This window comes from Gorilla gorilla, chromosome 20, assembly GCF_029281585.2.
Source record: "Gorilla gorilla gorilla isolate KB3781 chromosome 20, NHGRI_mGorGor1-v2.1_pri, whole genome shotgun sequence".
Lineage (NCBI taxonomy): Eukaryota > Metazoa > Chordata > Mammalia > Primates > Hominidae > Gorilla > Gorilla gorilla.
Window position 1 is genome coordinate 58,573,017 of NC_073244.2, and position 17,755 is coordinate 58,590,771.

The window sequence follows — 17,755 nt, forward strand, 5'->3', positions numbered from 1 at the left end:
AACCAGCACTCTGCATCTGGAGGAGGGGAGGTCAGGTTTAATGTCCCAGTCCTCGGGAGCTGTCGTCCAGCGCCTGCCAGGCCCCACGGCCGTGTCGCTCACTCGGGTGGCGGCCGACCCGCCTCATCAGGGCCTTCCGCGGAGGCCGTCCCGTCGTCCTCGGGCACCAGCTCCACGTCCAGCTCCAGCTGCCCCATGTAGAGGCCCACGGCGCACGCCCAGAGCAGGCTGGCGGCCAGCACGGCGCCCACGCCCACGGCCGCGCCCCCCAGCGTCAGCTGCATGGGTCCTCGCAGCGCCGCCAGGCCCACAGCGTAGGAGGCGCTGCCCCACACCACGCACAGGCCGCCCAGCAGGAAGAAGCCTGCGGGAGAGGCAGGGTAGCAACAGGGCCAAGGTCGGGGGATGAAAAGGTATCCCGGGGTGTGGGGGATGGTCTGGGAACAAAGCCAGGGTTGAGGAGACAGGAACAGAGGCAGGGCCGTGCCAGGGGCTAGACTGCATCTTTGAGAATCAGATCGGAGGGGAGGGGACCATAGCCATGTCCTGCGCCACCCATTCAGATGGACCTAGTGCCTATGGGAGGGGTGTCTTCTGGTGGGGGAAGAATGGGGGTTCTATACTTACTACTGGGAGTGGGATGGGGTAGGAGAGTCTACTCTCACCAGGGCAGGTGATAGGGGCTCTGCATTCCCTGGTTCCGTGGGGCGAGAGGGGGGGTCTGCACTCACCATATGCTGCTTCCCGACCCATGTCACTCTGCATGAAGGAGATGACTCCGATGCCCGATGCCAGGAGGCCATTGCGGAACCAGGAGAGGAAGGCTGGAGGGAGGGGGACATGGGAGGATTAACATCACCCCCAACCCTACCTCCTAAATCCCCCTTGCCCAGTCAAACTGAGGGGCCTCCCTTCAGCTCACCCCACCCCATCCAGCCGCAAGGCAAGCCCATCCCAAATCCTCACCTCTTCCAGGAAGCCCCTCACCTAACCATATCCCCCCACATCCTCTCTGGCCTCCACCTCAGTGCCCCTCTCCCCCAAACTCTGTAACACTAAGGATTCAAGGGCCGGGTGTGGTGGCTCACCCCTGTAATCCCAGCACTTTGGGAGGCCAAGGCAGGCGGATCATGAGGTCAGGAGTTTGAGACCAGCCTGGCCAACATAGTCAAACCCTGTGTCTACTAAAAATGTTAAAATTAGCAGGGTGTGGTGGCACGTGCCTGTAGTCCCAGCTACTCAGGAAGCTGACGGAGGAGAATCACTTGAATCCGGGAGGCAGAGGTTGCAGCGAGCCAAGATCATGCCACTGCACTCCAGCCTGGGCAACAGAGTGAGACTCCGTCTCAAAAAAAATAAATAAAGGATTCAAGATAGTCCCTGCAGAATGTGGAGGACAATCTAGGGGCAAAGTTGCAGAACCTCCATCTGAGGAGTCATCTTGGCCAAACCCCTCCCTCTACGTGTACCCCCACGGCCTGCCCACTCACTTCTTTCTCAGAACTCTGGGACAAACTGTTTCCTAACCCAGGCCGCTCTTCAGCCTCGCCCTTCTTTTCCTTCAAATGCCGCCATCTCCTACCGAGTATGGCCTGGGCCAGTCCCATCCACGTCCGTCCCCATTCACGTCCTTTACAAACAGCCCACCACACCCTATATCTAGATGCCCGGTCCTGGACTGGTGAGGTGACTCACACCTATAATCCCAGCACTTTGGGAAGCCAAGGCAGGAGGATTGTCTGAGCCCAAGAGTTCAGACCAGCCTGGGCAACAAAGCAAGACCCCGTCTCCACATAAATTAAAATAGTTGGGTGCGGTGGTGTATGCCTGTAGCTCCAGCTAAGCAGGAGGCTGAGGCAAGAGGACAGCTTGAGCCCAGCAGTTCAAGGCTGCAGTGGGCTACGATTGCGCCACTGCGCTCCAGCCTCGGTGACAGAGCAAGACACCGTCATTAAAAAAATAAAATTAAAAAAAAAAAAAAACCCATGGCCAGTCCGCTCCATTCTGGACCTCGCCTCCATCACGAGCCCCGCCCTCTGCAGCCTAGATCACCTCTCCCTCCAATCAGCAGAGAGCTTTCTCCCGATTGGTTGTCCCCTCCTCCAATCCTGAACTTCCCCCTCTTCTGCGGGGATCCACACTCCCGCTCTCTGCATTGTGGTGGCCTCTGCAATCGGGACGGACCCATCTTGTACCCAACTCCACAGACCCTAAGCTCTCCCTGGAAGCCCCTCTTCCCACGGCAGGCACGATTCTACGATGCTGCCTCGCGCAACCCTACCACCCCCTCCAATCCCTACGGCGCCCCGTTACCCGGGGTCCTCGTCCTCCCCGCAAGCCCATCCCCTCTGCGGGCACCTGCGCTCTTGCAGTCTGCGCTTCCGTACGCTCACACTGAAGCCCTTCTCGGAGCCGAGCCCGGGCCCCGTTTCCTGCAGAAGCCCCCGCCCCATCAAGGTCCCACGCGTGCCCGGGAACCCCGTCCCATCCGCACCGCCGCCACCCCTAGCCACCGACCTGTCTCGTGCGCTTTTCGGAGGAGCCAGGCGTCCGCACGATCCAGTTCGGACACTGGGGGCGGCGAAGCCCCGGCGCGGGGACCGTGGCCGGGGGCGAAGGACCCCCGGGCGCCCCCGCTCCGGGGCCGCTGAGGCGGCAGTAGCGACCTCCGGAAGCGGAGACGGGCAAGGCGAGCGGCCCGAGCCCACCACCAGCCGCCTCCCATGATTCGCACTACGGCCGCCGCGCGCCGTACCACCCCACCGGCCTCTGGTAGGTTGCAATCCATGTCACTCAGGATGAATGGCTTACCCATTGGCTGTGCGCTCGCCACTCAGGTCCGGCGTAAACTGTCCATTGGTCGGAATGGCAGTGATTCCCTCCTCTGTCATCTAGGCCGGTAGTGCCCGTCCCTCCTTGATTTTGTACCGGACTACGAATCCCAGCGATCATTGCGCTCGGGGACAGCCGATCTTCGGAAGTCGCAGGCGAGATGTCTGCTGGGACTTGTAGTTTTAATTCTATCTTTTTTTAACGGAGTACATGCTGAACGCCTATTGTAGTTGTTTCTTTCTTTCTGTCTTTCTTTCTCTCTCTCTCTCTCTCCCTCTCTCCCTCTCCTTTTTCCCTCCCTCCCTCCCATCCTTCCCCTCCTTCCTTCCTTCCCTCCTTCCTTTTTTTCTGTCGCCCAGGCTGCAGTGCAATGGTGCGATCTCGGCTCACTGCAACCTCCGCCTCCCGGGTTCAAGCGATTCTCCTGCCTCAGCCTCCTGAGTAGCTGGGATTATAGGCATGCGCCACCACGCCCAGCTAATTTTTGTATCTTTAGTAGAGACAGGGTTTCACCCTGTTGGCCAGGCTGGTCTCGAACTCCTGACCTCAAGTGATCCACCCGCCTCGGCCTCCAAAAGTGCTGGGATTACAGGCGTGAGCCACCGTGCCCGGCCAGGTCTGTCTCTTTAAGACAGATTTGTTTTCTCTGCCCTAACCCATTCTGGGATTCAGCTTTGCCTTCTCTCATCAGCATAAACCATTTCACTAGCCAGGAATGTGAAAAATGTGTCTGGAATATTTTCAATTTGCACTTAATCCCATTTAAAGCTTCACATTCATTGCAAGCCTGCAGGCTATGCAGTGCAGTCCATTTGAACTCCCTCCTCAAGTTTAACCCCCTTGCTAGCTCCCCTACTTTTCCTCTTCATAAAATCCAAGCCCGGGCCAGGCACGGTGGCTCACATCTGTAATCCCACCACTTTGGGAGGCTGAGGCAGGCAGATCACGAGATCAGGAGTTCGAGACCAGCCTGACCAGCATGGTGAAACCCCGTCTCTACTAAAAATACAAAAATTAGGCATGGTGGCAGGCACCTGTAATCCCAGCTACTTGTGAGGCTGAGGCAGGAGAATCATTTGTTTCATGCGCGTCCACGTGAAGAGACCACCAAACAGGCTTTGTGTGAGCAAGATGGCTGTTTATTTCACCTGGCTGCAGGCGGGCTGAGTCCAAAAAGAGAGTCAGCAAAGGGTGGTGGATTATCATTAGTTCTTAGAGGTTTTGGGATAGGCGGTGAAGTTAAGAGCAATGTTTTGCGGGCAGGGGTGGATCTCACACAGTACATTCTCAAGGGTGGGGAGAATTACAAAGAACCTTCTTAAGGGTGGGGGAGATTACAAAGTACATTGATCAGTTAGGTGGGGCAGGAACAAATCACAATGGTGGAATGTCATCAGTTAAGGCTATTTTTACTTCTTTTGTGGATCTTCAGTTACTTCAGGCCATCTGGATGTATACGTGCAAGTCACAGGTGATGCAATGGCTTGGCTTGGGCTCAGAGGCCTGACATTCCTGCCTTCTTTTATTAAATAAGAAAAATAAAACAAAATAGTGTTGAAGTCTTGGGGGGTGGTATGGAGAGAGAATGGGCGATGTTTCTCAGGGCTGCTTCAAGCAGGATTAGGGGCGGCGTGGGAACCTAAAGTGGGAGAGATTAAGCTGAAGGAAGATTTTGTGGTAAGGGGTGATATTGTGGGGTTGTTAGAAGAAACATTTGTTGCGTAGAAGTATTGGTGATGGCCTGGATATGGTTTTGTATGAATTGAAAAACTAAATGGAATAAGAGGAGAAAAACAGGTATAAAAGGTCTAAGAATTGGGAGGACCTAGGACATCTGATTAGAGAGTGCCTAAGGAGATTCAGCATAGTCCTCCCAGCAAAGATTATTTGTTTACTTCAGGAGTTAAGAGTGGCAGTTTGGGGATAGCACCAGGAGATATCAGCTGTGATGGCTTGGAGAAACAGTGTAAACCGGCAGTGTAAACAAGAGCAGGGCATGTATGAGTAGTTGAGAACGGAGAATAGGAGTATGACTAGACAGAAAATAGTAGGGATGACAAGTTTTTTTGGGGCACAGTCTAAGTTGGTCCGGTGTCTGAAATGAGACTGGGGCCTAATAAAAAGGAGCTCAAATGGGATGTACCTTGTAGCAGTCCAAGGACAGGCCTGAATTCTGAGAAGCGAAAGTGGTAAAAGTATTGTCCAGTCCTTTTTAAGTTGGTGGCTGAGCTTGGTGAGGTGTGTTTTTAAAAGACCTTTAGTCTGTTCTACTTTTCTTGAAGACGGAGGACCGTAAGGGATATAAAGGTTTCACTGAATACTCAGAGCCTGAAAAACTGCTTGGCTGATTTGACTAATAAAGGCTGGTCTGTTATCCGACTGTATAGAGGTGGGAAGGCTAAACGGAGGAATTATGTCTGACAGAAGGGAAGAAATGACTGCGGTGGCCTTCTCAGACCCTGTAGGAAAGGCCTTTACTTATTCAGTGAAAGTGTCTATTTAAGAGGTATTTTAGTTTCCTGACTCGGGGCATGTTAAGTAAAGCTAATTTGCCAGTCCTGGGTGGGGGCAAATCCTCGAGCTTGATGTGTAGGGAAGGGAGGGGGCCTGAATAATCCCTGAGTAGTAGTAGAACAGCAGATGGAACACTGAGAAATTATTTCCTTGAGGATAGATTTCCACGATGGAAAGGAAATGAGAGGTTCTGAGAGGCGGGCTAGTGGCTTGTACTATAGCATAGCCTGCCTTTGCTGGTGTGTGGCGATTAGGCCTGGTGGAACTGCCATCAATAAATCAAGCGTGATCAGAGTGAGGAACACGAAAGAAGGAAATATGGGGAAATGGGGTGAATATCAGGTGGATCAGAGAGATACAGTCATGGGGGTCAGGTGTGGTATCAGGAATAATGTGGGAGGCCAGATTGAAGTCCGGGCCAGGAACAATGGTAATTGTGGGACTTAAGAGTGAGTACAGCTGAAGGAGCCGGGGAGCAGAAAGTATATGCGTCAGGTATGAGGAAGAAAATAGATTTTGGAAGTTATGAGAAATGTAGAGAGTGAGTTGAGCATAGTTTATGACTTTTAGGGCCTCTAAAAGTATTAAAGCAGCGGCAGCCACTGCACGCAGACATGAGGGCTAGGCTAAAACAGTAAGGTCAAGTTGTTTGGACAGAAAGGCTACAGGGTGCGGTCCTGGCTCTTGTGTAAGAATTCTGACTGCACTAACCATGCCTAGGAAGGAAAGGAGTTGTTTTGTAAGGGATTGAGGTTTGGGAGATTAATTGGACATGATCAGCAGGGAGAGCACGTGTGTTTTTATGAAGAATTATGCTGAGATAGGTAACAGATGAGGATGAAATTTGGGCTTGACTGAAGTAATGGGGGCTGTCTGTGAAGACTTGCGGCAGTACAGCCCAGGTAATTTGCTGAGCCTAATGGGCGTCAGGGTCAGTCCAAGTGAAAGCGAAGAGAGGCTGGGATGATGGGTGCAAAGGAACAGTAAAGAAAGCATGTTTGAGATCCAGAACAGAATAATGGATTGTGGAGGGAGGTATTGAGGATAGGAGAGTATATGGGTTTGGCACCATAGGGTGGATACGCAAAACAATTTGGTTGATAAGGCACAGATCCTGAACTAACTTGTAAGGCTTGTCTGGTTTTAGGACAGGTAAAATGGGGGAATTGTAAGGAGAATTTATAGGCTTTAAAAGGCCTTACCCATTGAGCAGGGTAAGGGTGATTAGGTTTTAATGGGATGGTAAGGGGTGCATGATCGGTCGCCAAGGAAGGAGTAGAGGTATCTTATACTTGTGGGTTAAGGTGAGGGAATACAAGAGGAGGACGCAAAGGAGGCTTTGGATTGGGAAGAAGGGCAGCAATGAGATGTAGCTGTAATCCAGGAATAGTCAGGGAAGCAGATAATTTAGTTAAAGTGTCTCGGCCTAATAAGGGAACTGGGCAGGTGGGGATAACTAAAAGGAGTGCTTAAAAGAGTATCGTCTAAGGTGGCACCAGAGTTGGGGAGTTTTAAGAGGTTTAGAAGCCTGGCTGTCAATACCCACAACAGTTATGGAAGCAAGGGAAACAGGCCCTTGAAAAGAAGGTAATGTGGAGTGAGTAGCCTCCATATTGATTAAGGGGACGGACTTATCTTCCACTGTGATAGTTACTCGAAGCTCGGCGTCTGTGATGGTCTACGGGGCTTTCAAGGTGATCGGGCAGCGTCAGTCTTCAGCCGCTAAGCCGAGAAGGAGTCAGTCGGAGAGCCTTGGGCCAGAGTTCCAGGGGCTCTGGGAGTGGCTGCCAGGTGAGTTGAACAGTCCGATTTTCAGTGGGGTCCCGCACAGATGGGACGCGGCTTAGGAGGAATCCTGGGCTGCGGGCATTCCTTGGCCCAGTGGCCAGATTTCCAGCATGTGTAGCAAGCTCCTGGGGGAGGAGGTTCTGGAGGAACGCCTGGCTGCTGCGGTTCGGGCGTTTGGAAGTTCTTGTGTGCTGGAGATGTGGCTGGGGTTTGTCTCACAGTGGAGGCAAGGAATTGCAACTTTTTTTCTGTTATTGTACACCTTGAAAGTGAGGTTAATTAAGTCCTGTTGTGGGGTTTGAGGGCCAGATTCCAATTTTTGGAGTTTTATTTAATGTCAGGAGCAGATTGGGTAATAAAATGTATATTGAGAATAAGATGGCCTTTTGACCTTTTAGGGTCTAGGGCTGTAAAGCGTCTCAGGGTTGCTGCGAAACGAGCCATGAACTGGGCTGGATTTTTATATTTGAAGAAAAAGAGCCTAAACGCCATCTGATTTGGGGTAAAGAAAAAGGAGCATTAACCTTGACTATGCCTTTAGCTCCAGCCACCTTTTTAAGAACAAATTGCTGCACAGGTGGGGAAGGGCTAGTCACGGAACGAAACTGTAAACCATACCGGGTGTGAGGAGGGGAGGTGATGAAAGGATTATAGGGTGGAGGAGCGGAGACTGAGGAAGAATTGGGACCTAGCTTGGCCTGGCGAGGAGGGGAGAGGTCAGATGGGTCTGTAGAAAAGGAAGATTAGAAAGACTCAGCAACGCTTGGGGTTGGGACCGAGGGGACAGGCGGGAGGGAAAGAAGGAAGATTTGGGACGAGTTGCTCTGGGCACAGAGACTAGGAAGGGACTGATGTGTAAAAGAATGCCTGGACGTCAGGCACCTCAGACCATTTGCCTATTTTACGACAAGAATTATTTAGATCTTGCAGGATGGAAAAATTCAAAGTGCCATTTCTGGCTATTTGGAACTACTATCGAGTTTGTATTGGGGTCAAGCAGCATTGCAGAAGAAAATAAGGTGTTTAGGTTTTAGGTCAGGTGTGAGTTGAAGAGGTTTTAAGTTCTTGAGAAGACAGGCTAAGGGAGAAGGAGGAATGGAGGGTGGAAGGTTGCCCATAGTGAAGGAGGCAAACCCAGAGAAAAGAGAGCGTAGAGACACGGAGGGAAGGGGTTCAGGGGTTCTTACCCTCCAGAAAAGTGGGAAGCGGGGTCGGGGCATGGAAATAAGGGATTGGGGCACAGAGATAAGAGGTTGGGGTGCGGAAATAAGGGATTGGGGGTTCTTGACCCCTAGAAAAGCAGGACTTGCCACTAAGGGTGAAGGAGAAGGGGTTGAGGGGTACTTGTCCCTTCCCCAGAAAAGCAGAGAAGGGGTAGAGACACAGAGAAGGGGTTGGGGAACTTGCCCCTCCCCCAGAAAAGCAGGACTTGCCACCAAGGATGAAGGACCAAGGCAGGCGTCCCTGCGTGGTCTGACACCTTTGAAACATGGCTGAATAATCAGAGAGGCGTCCCTGCAATGATTAAACACCAAGGGAAGGCTGCCTTCCCAGTCCGTGACCGGCGCCGGAGTTTTGGGTCCACAGATAAAACGTGTCTCCTTTGTCTCTACCAGAAAACGAAAGGAATAGAAATTAAGAGAAGGGAGAGATTGAAGTGTGGCGCCAAGATTGAAAGGAGAAAGAGGTTGAGGGATAGTGAGGGAGGTTGGAAAAGAGTAAAAAGAGGCCGCTTACCGGATTTGAAATTGGTGAGATGTTTCTCGGGCTGGTCTGTCTGAGGACCTGAGGTCGTAGGTGGATCTTTGTCACAGAGCAAAGAGCAGGAAGACGGGGGATTGATCTCCCAAGGGAGGTCCCCCGATCCGAGTCATGGCATCAAATTTCATGCACGTCCGTGTGAAGAGACCACCAAACAGGCTTTGTGTGAGCAAGATGGCTGTTTATTTCACCTGGCTGCAGGCGGGCTGAGTCCAAAAAGAGAGTCAGCAAAGGGTGGTGGATTATCATTAGTTCTTAGAGGTTTTGGGATAGGCGGTGAAGTTAAGAGCAATGTTTTGCGGGCAGGGGTGGATCTCACACAGTACATTCTCAAGGGTGGGGAGAATTACAAAGAACCTTCTTAAGGGTGGGGGAGATTACAAAGTACATTGATCAGTTAGGTGGGGCAGGAACAAATCACAATGGTGGAATGTCATCAGTTAAGGCTATTTTTACTTCTGTGGATCTTCAGTTACTTCAGGCCATCTGGATGTATACGTGCAAGTCACAGGTGATGCAATGGCTTGGCTTGGGCTCAGAGGCCTGACAATTTGAACCTGGGAGGCTGAGGTTGCAATGACCTGAGATAGTGCCACTGCACTGCACTCCACCCTGGGTGACAGAGTGAGACTCCATCTTTTTTTTTTTTTTTGAGACAGAGTTTTGCTCTGTCACCCAGGCTGGAGTGCAGTGGCGCAGTCGCGGCTCACTGCAAGCTCTGCCTCCCAGGTTCACGCCATTCTCCTGCCTCAGCCTCCCGAGTAGCTGGGACTACAGGTACCTGCCACCACGCCCGGCTAACTTTTTTTTATATTTTCAGTAGAGACAGGGTTTCACCGTGTTAGCCAGGATGGTCTCGATCTCCTGACCTCGTGATCCGCCCGCCTCGGCCTCCCAAAGTGCTGGGATTAACAGGCTTGAGCCACCATGCCCGGCCAAGACTCCATCTTAAAAAACAAAAAAAAAAAAGGCCGGGCGCAGTGGCTCACGCCTGTAATCCCGGCACTCTGGGAGGCCGAGGCGGGCAGATCACCAGGTCAGGAGATCGAGACCATCCTGGCTAACATGGTGAAACCCCGTCTCTACTAAAAAATACAAAAAAAATTAGCCGGGCATGGTGGTGGGCGCCTGTAGTCCCAGCTACTCAGGAGGCTGAGGCAGGAGAATGGCGTGAACCCCGGAGGCAGAGCTTGCAGTGAGCCGAGTTCACGCCACTGCACTCCAGCCTGGGTGACAGAGTGAGACTCTGTCTCAAAAAAAGAAAAAAAAAAAAAAAAAAAAAAAAAAAAACGGCTGGGAGCAGTGGCTCACGCCTGTAATCCCAGCACTTTGGGAGGCCGAGGCGGGCGGATCACCAGGTCAGGAGATCGAGACCATCCTGGCTAACGCGGTGAAACCCCGTCTGTACTAAAAATACAAAAAATTGGCTGGGCATGGTGGCGGGCGCCTGTAGTCTCAGCTACTCGGGAGGCTGAGGCAGGAGAATGGCGTGAACCCGGGAGGCAGAGCTTGCAGTGAGCCGAGATCGTGCCACTGCACTCAAGCCTGGGCAACAGTGTGAGACTCCGTCTCAAAAAAAAAGAAAAGAAAAAAAACAATCCAAGCCTTACTTAATGAAAGATAAAGGAGCTGATTTTAAGAGGGGCCTGGCCCAGCAGGCTTTGTAGCCAAGGTCCAAAGGGGCAGTGGAGGGCTCTGGAACATCTTCCTCTCATTGGTGGGTTTAAGCTGGGGAGCAACATTACCAGATGCACATTTAGAGGATCCTCGAGGCTGAGCACGGGCTTATGCCTATAATCCGAGTGCTTTGGGGGGCTGAGGTGGGAGGATGGCTTGAGGCCAGGAATTTAAGACCAGCCTGGGCAACAAAATGAAACCTCATTTCGTTTTTTGTTTGTTTTGAGACAGAGTCTTGCTCTGTCGCCCAGACTGGAGTGCAGTGGCACCATCTCACCTGACTGCAACTTCTGCCTCCCGGGTCCAAGCAATTCTCCTGCCTCAGCCTACTGAGTAGCTGGGATTTTAGGCATGTGCCACCATGCCAGGCTAATTTTTTTTTTTTTTTTTTTTTTTTTTGAGATGGAGTTTCGTTGTTGTTGACCAGGCTGGGGTGCAATGGTGAGATCTCAGCTTGCTCCAAACTCTGCCTCCCGGGTTCAAGCGATTCTCCTGCCTCAGCTTCCCTAGTAGCTGGGACTACAGGCGCCCGCCATCACACCCGGCTAATTTTTTGTATTTTCAGTAGAGATGGGGTTTCACTATGTTGGCCATGGCTGGTCTTGAACTCCTGACCTCAAGTGATCCACCAACCTAGGCCTCCCAAAGTGCTGGGATTATAGGCATGAGCCACCACACCTGGCTTTAACATTTTTTTCTGATCAAGGGTTCACAGTTGCCCTTTTCTTGTTTTTTATTTTCATTTTCTGTAGAGACGGGGTCTCCCTGCGTTGCCTGGGATAGTCTCAAACTCCTGGGCTCAAGCGATCCTCCTGCCTCAGCCTCCCAAAGTGCTGGGATTATAGGCATGAGCCACCTTGCCTAGCCTAGCTACCCCCATCTGACTGCTGCTTTGCCTAGAGCAAACTTTTTTTTTTTTTTTTTTTTTTTTTTTTAAGATAGAGTCTCACTCTGTCACCCAGGCTGGAGCACAATGGCACGATCTCGGCTCACTGCAACCTCCACCTCCCAGGTTCAAGTGATTCTCCTGCCTCAGCCTCCTGAGTGGCTGAGACTACAGGCGCACGACACTACACCTGGCTAATTTTTGTATTTTTAGTAGAGACAGGGTTTCACTATGTTGGCCAGGCTGGTCTCGAACTCCTGACCTTGTGATCCACCCACCTCGGCCTCCCAAAGTGCTGGGATTACAGACGTGAGCCACTGCGCCCGGCCTGCCTAGAGCAAACTTGAGTCCGGTTTATCTCCTTCCATGGGCCCCTGAACTTCTAGCTCACCCTCAAGTCTGAGCAAGCAATGAAATGTGGAAGGTGCCTCCTGGTTAGCTTATCCTGAGAACTGCCTGACCTCACATAGCCCTGTTTCCTGTTGAATGATGCAGTCGGCTTAGTCCCTGTCATCTGCCCAACCGTCCCAGACTGCAAAGCCCCCTTAACATAGAAAATGAATGGCTTTTTTTGTTTGGTTTTGAGATGCTTGCAGATTTCTGAGACTAGGACATTCTCCCTAATGCAACAAACTTTATGAAGTTTCTCAGTATTTAAGTTTGGATATGTTGTTTTCTTTTCTTTCTTTCTTTTTTTTTGAGACAGAGTTTCACTCTTGTGGCCCAGGCTGGAGTGCAATGGCACGATCTCGGCTCACTGCAACCTCTGCCAACGGAGCATGGTGGCACACACCTGTAATCTGAGCTACTCTAGAGGTTTGCTAATGTGCTAGCAGAATTCACGGAACTGGGCGGAGTGCAGTGCTCATGCCTGTAATCCCGGCACTTTGGGAGGCTGAGGTGGGCAGACCACTTGAGGCCAGGAGTTCAAGATCTGCCATGGCCAACATGGTGAAACCCTGTCTGTACTGAAAATACAAAAATTAGCCAGGTGTGGTGGCACATGCCTGTAGTCCCAGCTACTTGGGAGGCTGAGGCACAAGAATCGCTTCATCTTGGGAAGCGGAGGTTGCAGTGAGCTAAGATTACACCACTGCACTCCAGCCTGGGAAGCAGAAAGAGATTCTTGTCTCAAAAAACAAACAAAAAGGCCAGGCACGGTGGCTCACGCCTGCAAACACAGCACTTTGGGAGGCCAAGGCGGGCAGATCACGAGGTCAGGAAATAGAGACCATCCTGGCTAACACGGTGAAAACCCATCTCTACTAAAAATAAAAAAATTAGCCTGGCATGGTGGCACACGCCTGTAGTCCCAGCTACTTGGGAGGCTGAGGCAGGAGAATTGCTTGAACCCGGGAGGCAGAGGTTGCAGTGAGCCAAGATCACGCCACTGCCTGGACAACAGAGAGAGACTCCATCTCAAAAAAAAAAAAAAGAAGAATTCATTGAAAGCTGCCATGCTCCCGGTTATGGTGTATTACAGTGCAAGAATACAGGTGAAAATCAGCCCAGGGAAGACGGGCATTCGGCAGAGCCTGGGGGCGGGGTCACATCCTGAGGCTTCCAGCCCTCTTGTCCCCATGGAATGTGGACAGCGCTCACTTTACCCAGCAACAGTGTGTGACGGTTCATGTGGAGCTTTTTCGACCAGGGAAGCTCTCGGAAGCCTCACTGTCCAGAACCTTCATTACCCCTGAGACGTGTAAACCCAGTCATCCTCCGTGAGACTGAGGTGACCTCAGGCGCCAGCCCTTCCAGAGGTCAGCTGATACCCTGTGACCCCAGGGCCCCACCCTGAGTCACACTGTTACTAGCTAGTTGGCCCAAGGCTGATAGGTAAACCAAGATAATCTTATCAGGAACGACATTCCAGAGATTTAGAGGAGATGACCTCAAAGGCACTGAGGACAAAGGTCTTACCTCTCTTTGGGGAAGGTTAAATTCTTCATTACACTGAACCAAACAATGCAGGCCGACTCCAGAAGCTGAAAAAAGGCAAAGAAATGAATTCTCCTCCGAGTCCCCTGAGCAGGAACACAATCCAGCTGACATTTTCGTTTTATTTATGTATTTATTTTATTTTTTACTTTTTTTTTTTTTTTTGAGACAGAGTCTTGCTCAGTCACCCAGGCTGGAGTGCAGTGGCTCAATCTCCGCTCACTGCAAACTCCGCCTCCTGGGTTCACGCCATTCTCCTGCCTCAGCCTCCCAAGTAGCTGGGACTACAGGCACCCGCCACCACGCCCAGCTAACTTTTTTGTATTTTTTTAGTAGAGACGGGGTTTCACTGTGTTAGCCAGGATGGTCGTGATCTCCTGACCTCATGATCCGCCCGCCTCGGCCTCCCAAAGTGTTGGGATGACAGGCGTGAGCCACCATGCCTGGCCTATTTTTTACTTTTAATTAATTTTTTGAGACAGGGTCTCACTCTGTCACCCAGGCTGGAGTGCAGTAGCTTCATCTCAGCTCACTGCAACCTCGGCTTTCAGGGCTCAGCCTCCCCAGTAACTGGGACCACAGGCATGCGCCACCACACCTCGCTAATTTTTGTATTTTCTGTAGAGTTGGGGGTCTCCCCATGTTGCTCAGGCTGGTCTTAAACTCCTGGGTTCAAGCCATACACCCACCTCGGCCCCGAGAGTGCTGAGATTAGAGGTGTGAGCCACTGCACCCTGCCTGCCGTTTTATTTTTTTAATTTGTATTTTTGTGACAGGGTCTTACTCTGTCACCCAAGCTGGAGTGCAGTGGCGCGAGCATGGCTCCCTGCAACCTAGACCTCCCCAGCTCCAGTGACCCTCCCCTCTCAGTCTCTGGAGTAGCTGGGACTACAGGAGTGAACCACCATACCCGGCTAATTTTTTTTTGTTTTTCTGACGGAGTCTCGCTTCGTTGCCAGGCTGGGGTGCAGTGGCACGATCTCAGCTCACTGCAATCTTCGCCTCCCAGGTTCAAGTGATTCTCCTGCCTCCGCCTCCTGAGTAGCTGGGAGTACAGGCGCCCACCACCACACCCAGCTAATTTTTGTAATTTTAGTAGAGACAGGGTTTCACCACATTGGTCAGGATGGTCTCAATCTCTTGACCTTGTGATCCGCCTGCCTCGGCCTCCTAAAGTGCTGGGATTACAGGTGTGAGCCACCATGCTCGGCCCTATTTTTGGATTTTTTGGTAGAGACAGGATCTTGCCGTGTTGTGCAGGCTGGTCTCGAATTCCTGGGCTCAAGAGCTCCTCCCACCTTGGCCTCCAAAGTGCTGGGATTACAGATGTGAGCCACAACACCTGGCTACATCTTGGTTTTAGACTTCTGATCTTCAGAACTGTAAGAGAATACATTTGTGGCCGGGTGCGGTGGCTCACACCTGTAATCCCAGCACTTTGGGAGGCCGAGGTGGGCAGATCACCCAAGGTCAGGAGTTAGAGATCAGCCTGGCCAACGTGGTGAAACCCCGTCTCTACTAAAAATGCAAAAATTAGCTTGGCGTGGTGGTGGGTGCCTATAATCCCAGTTACTAGGGAGGCTGAGGTAGGGGAATTGCTTGAACTCAGGAGATGGAGGTTGCAGTGAGCTGAGATCATGCCACTGCACTCCAGCCTGGGCGACAGAGCAAGACTCTGTCTCAAAAATAAATAAATAAATAATAAATAAATAAGTAGAATACATTTGTGTTGTTTTAAGCCACTAGGTTTTTGGTCATTTGTTACAGTGGCAACAGAGAATACAGTTATGAAACCCAACAATGGATATAGTTGTGAGGATGTGAGAAGTCTACAGAGGAAAGTAAAAGGAAGAAGGGTGGGGAAGGGAGGGTGAAGAAAAAACAATAAAAGGAAAGAAAAGAAAGCAGATGGAATGATGGTTCAGATGTAATAATTTTATTTATTTTTATTTATTTCTTTGAGACGGAGTCTTACTCTGTAGTCCAGGCTGGAGTGCAGTGGTGTGATCTCAGCTCACTGCAGCCTCCGCCTCCTGGGTTCAAGCAATTCTCCTCCCTCAGCCTCCCAAGTAGCTTGAGATTACAGGCGTCTGCCACCACGCCTGGCTAATTTTTGCATTTTTAGTAGAGACGGGGTTTCGCCATGTTGGCCAGGCTGGACTTGAACTCCTGACCTTAGGTGATCTGCCCGCCTCAGAGGTTGCAGTGAGCTGAGATCGTGCCACTGCATTCCAGCGTGGGCTACAGAGTGAGATTCCATCTCAAAAAAAAAAAAAAAAAAAAAAGCAGGGTAACAGGGTTAATTGTTGTCCCCCAAAACATATTTCTACATCCTAAGCCCTGGAACCTGTAAATGAACTAATGAACTGTATTTGGAAACAGGGTCTTTAAAAAATACATATATATAAGTTCTCACTCTTGTCCAGGCCAGAGTGTGGTGGTGTGATCACAGCTCACAGCAGCCTTGACCTCCCAGGCTCAAGGGATCCTCCTGCCTCAGCATCCCAAGTAGCTGGGACTACAGGTGCGCCCACCACACCCAGCTAATTTTTCCTGTATTTTGTAGAGATGGGGTCTTCCTATGTTGCCCAGGCTGGCCTTGAACTCCTGGCATCAAGCAATCCTCCTGCCTTTGCATCCCAAATTGCTGAGATTACAGGGGTGAGCCACCACACTTGGCTGGGAAACAGGATATTTAATGAAAGATCTCAAGATGAGATTACTCTTGATTACTTGGTTGGGTTCTAAATCCAGTGAAGAGTCTTTTTTTTTATTTGAGATGGAGTCTCGCTCTGTTGCCCAGGCTGGAGTGTAGGGGCATGATCTCGGCTCACTGCAAGCTCCGCCTCCCGGGTTCATGCCATTCTCCTGCCTCAGCCTCCCGAGTAGCTGGGACTACAGGCGCCTGCCACCACACCCGGCTAAATTTGTTTTTTCTGTATTTTTAGTAAAGATGGGGTTTCACTGTGTTAGCCAGGATGGTCTGGTCTCGATCTCCTCACCTCGTGATCCGCCCACCTCGGCCTCCAAAAGTGCTGGGATTACAGGCATGAGCCACCGCGCCTGACTGAGTCTTTCTAAGAGACAGAAGACACAGACACAGAGGAGAAAGCCCTGGGAAAAGATGGAGGCAGAGATTGAAGCGATGTCACCACAAGCCCAGGATTGTCCATGGCCACCAGAAGCCAGGAGTGGAAAGCAAGGATTCTCCCTAGAGCCTCAGAGGCAGCCTGGCCCTGTGGACACCTTGATGGTGCACTTCTGGCCTCTAGAACAAATTTCTGTGATGTTAAGCCACCCAGTCTGTGGAGATACGTAGGCAGCCCTGGGGCTCTAATACCAATGGAATGCCAAAATGGAATTTAGAAAATGCAATCAGCCGGCCAGGCACAGTGGCTCACACCTGTAATCCCAGCACTTTGGGAGGCTGAGGCGGGTGGATCACCTGAGGCTGGGAGTTTGAGACCAGCCTGGCCAACATGGCGAAACTCCATCTCTGCTAAAAATACAATTAGCTGGGTGTGGTGGCAGACACCTGTAGTGCCAGTGACTCGGGAGGCTGAGGCAGGAGCATCACTTGAACTGGGGAGGCAGAGGTTGCAGTGAGCCAAGATAGCACCACTGCACTCCAGCCTGGCGAACAGATTGCGACCCTGCCACAAAAAAAGAAAAGAAAAACAAAAAACAAGAAAATACAGGAAACAGTTAACACCTGTAGAATCTGGGCAGTGGATCAGGGCAGGTACTCAAAGAGCACCTGGCACCAGTTGTTGGTCCCAGTGTCCAGGTAACCTTGGGCTGTGGAAAGCTCGACCTGGTGCTGGTGGCCATCTCTGCCCTCCCTCAGCCTCCATACCTTCCTCCAATGGAGATGTTCCTCAGGCTCCACGCACTTCCTGAGCGACATGGTCCACTCTTGCAGCTTTTTTTTTTTTTTCAAGACGGCATCTTGCTCTGTCACCCAGGCTGGAGTGCAGTGGCACCGTCTCTGCCTCCTGGGTTCCAGTGATTCTCCTGCCTCAGCCTTCAGAGTAGCTGGGATTCCAGGCGCCCACAACTGCACCTGGCTAATTTTTGTATTTAGTAGAGACGGGGCTTCACCATGTCGACCATGTTGGTCTCAAACTCCTGACCTCATGATCTGCCCACCTCAGCCTCCCAAAGTGCTGGGATTACAGGCGCCCGCCACCGCACCCGGTTAATTTTTGTATTTTTAGTAGAGATGGGGGGGAGTTCACCATGTTGGCCAGGATGGTCTCGAACTCCTGACCTCGTGATTTGCCCACCTCAGCGTTCCAGAGTGCTGGGATTACAGGCATGAGCCACCGCGCCCGGCCAACTGCATGCCTTTTTAAAGCT

The 17,755-nt window shown here is 51.4% G+C and overlaps 1 protein-coding gene across 1 annotated transcript; it reads right to left on the reverse strand.

Annotated features, from left to right (window-relative positions):
- Nucleotides 1-17: 17 nt before the first annotated feature.
- Nucleotides 18-2,765, reverse strand: TMEM160 (transmembrane protein 160). Its single transcript, XM_004061041.3, has 3 exons — nt 2,518-2,765; nt 732-824; nt 18-364 (listed from the first exon to the last, which is right to left on the reverse strand). Exons 1-3 carry the CDS (start codon nt 2,723-2,725, stop codon nt 99-101), a joined length of 567 nt encoding a protein of 188 aa, XP_004061089.1. The 5' UTR covers nt 2,726-2,765; the 3' UTR covers nt 18-98.
- Between the last annotated feature and the right edge of the window lie 14,990 nt (nt 2,766-17,755).

Coding starts and splice junctions, on each gene's coding strand:
- TMEM160 (XM_004061041.3), bottom strand. CDS start 2,725: ATGGGAGGCGGCTGGTGGTGGGCTCGGGCCGCTCGCCTTGCCCGTCTC. Junction 825..2,517: donor CCGAAAAGCGCACGAGACAG/GTCGGTGGCTAG, acceptor CCCTCCCTCCAG/CCTTCCTCTCCTGGTTCCGC. Junction 365..731: donor GGGTCGGGAAGCAGCATATG/GTGAGTGCAGAC, acceptor CCTCTCCCGCAG/GCTTCTTCCTGCTGGGCGGC.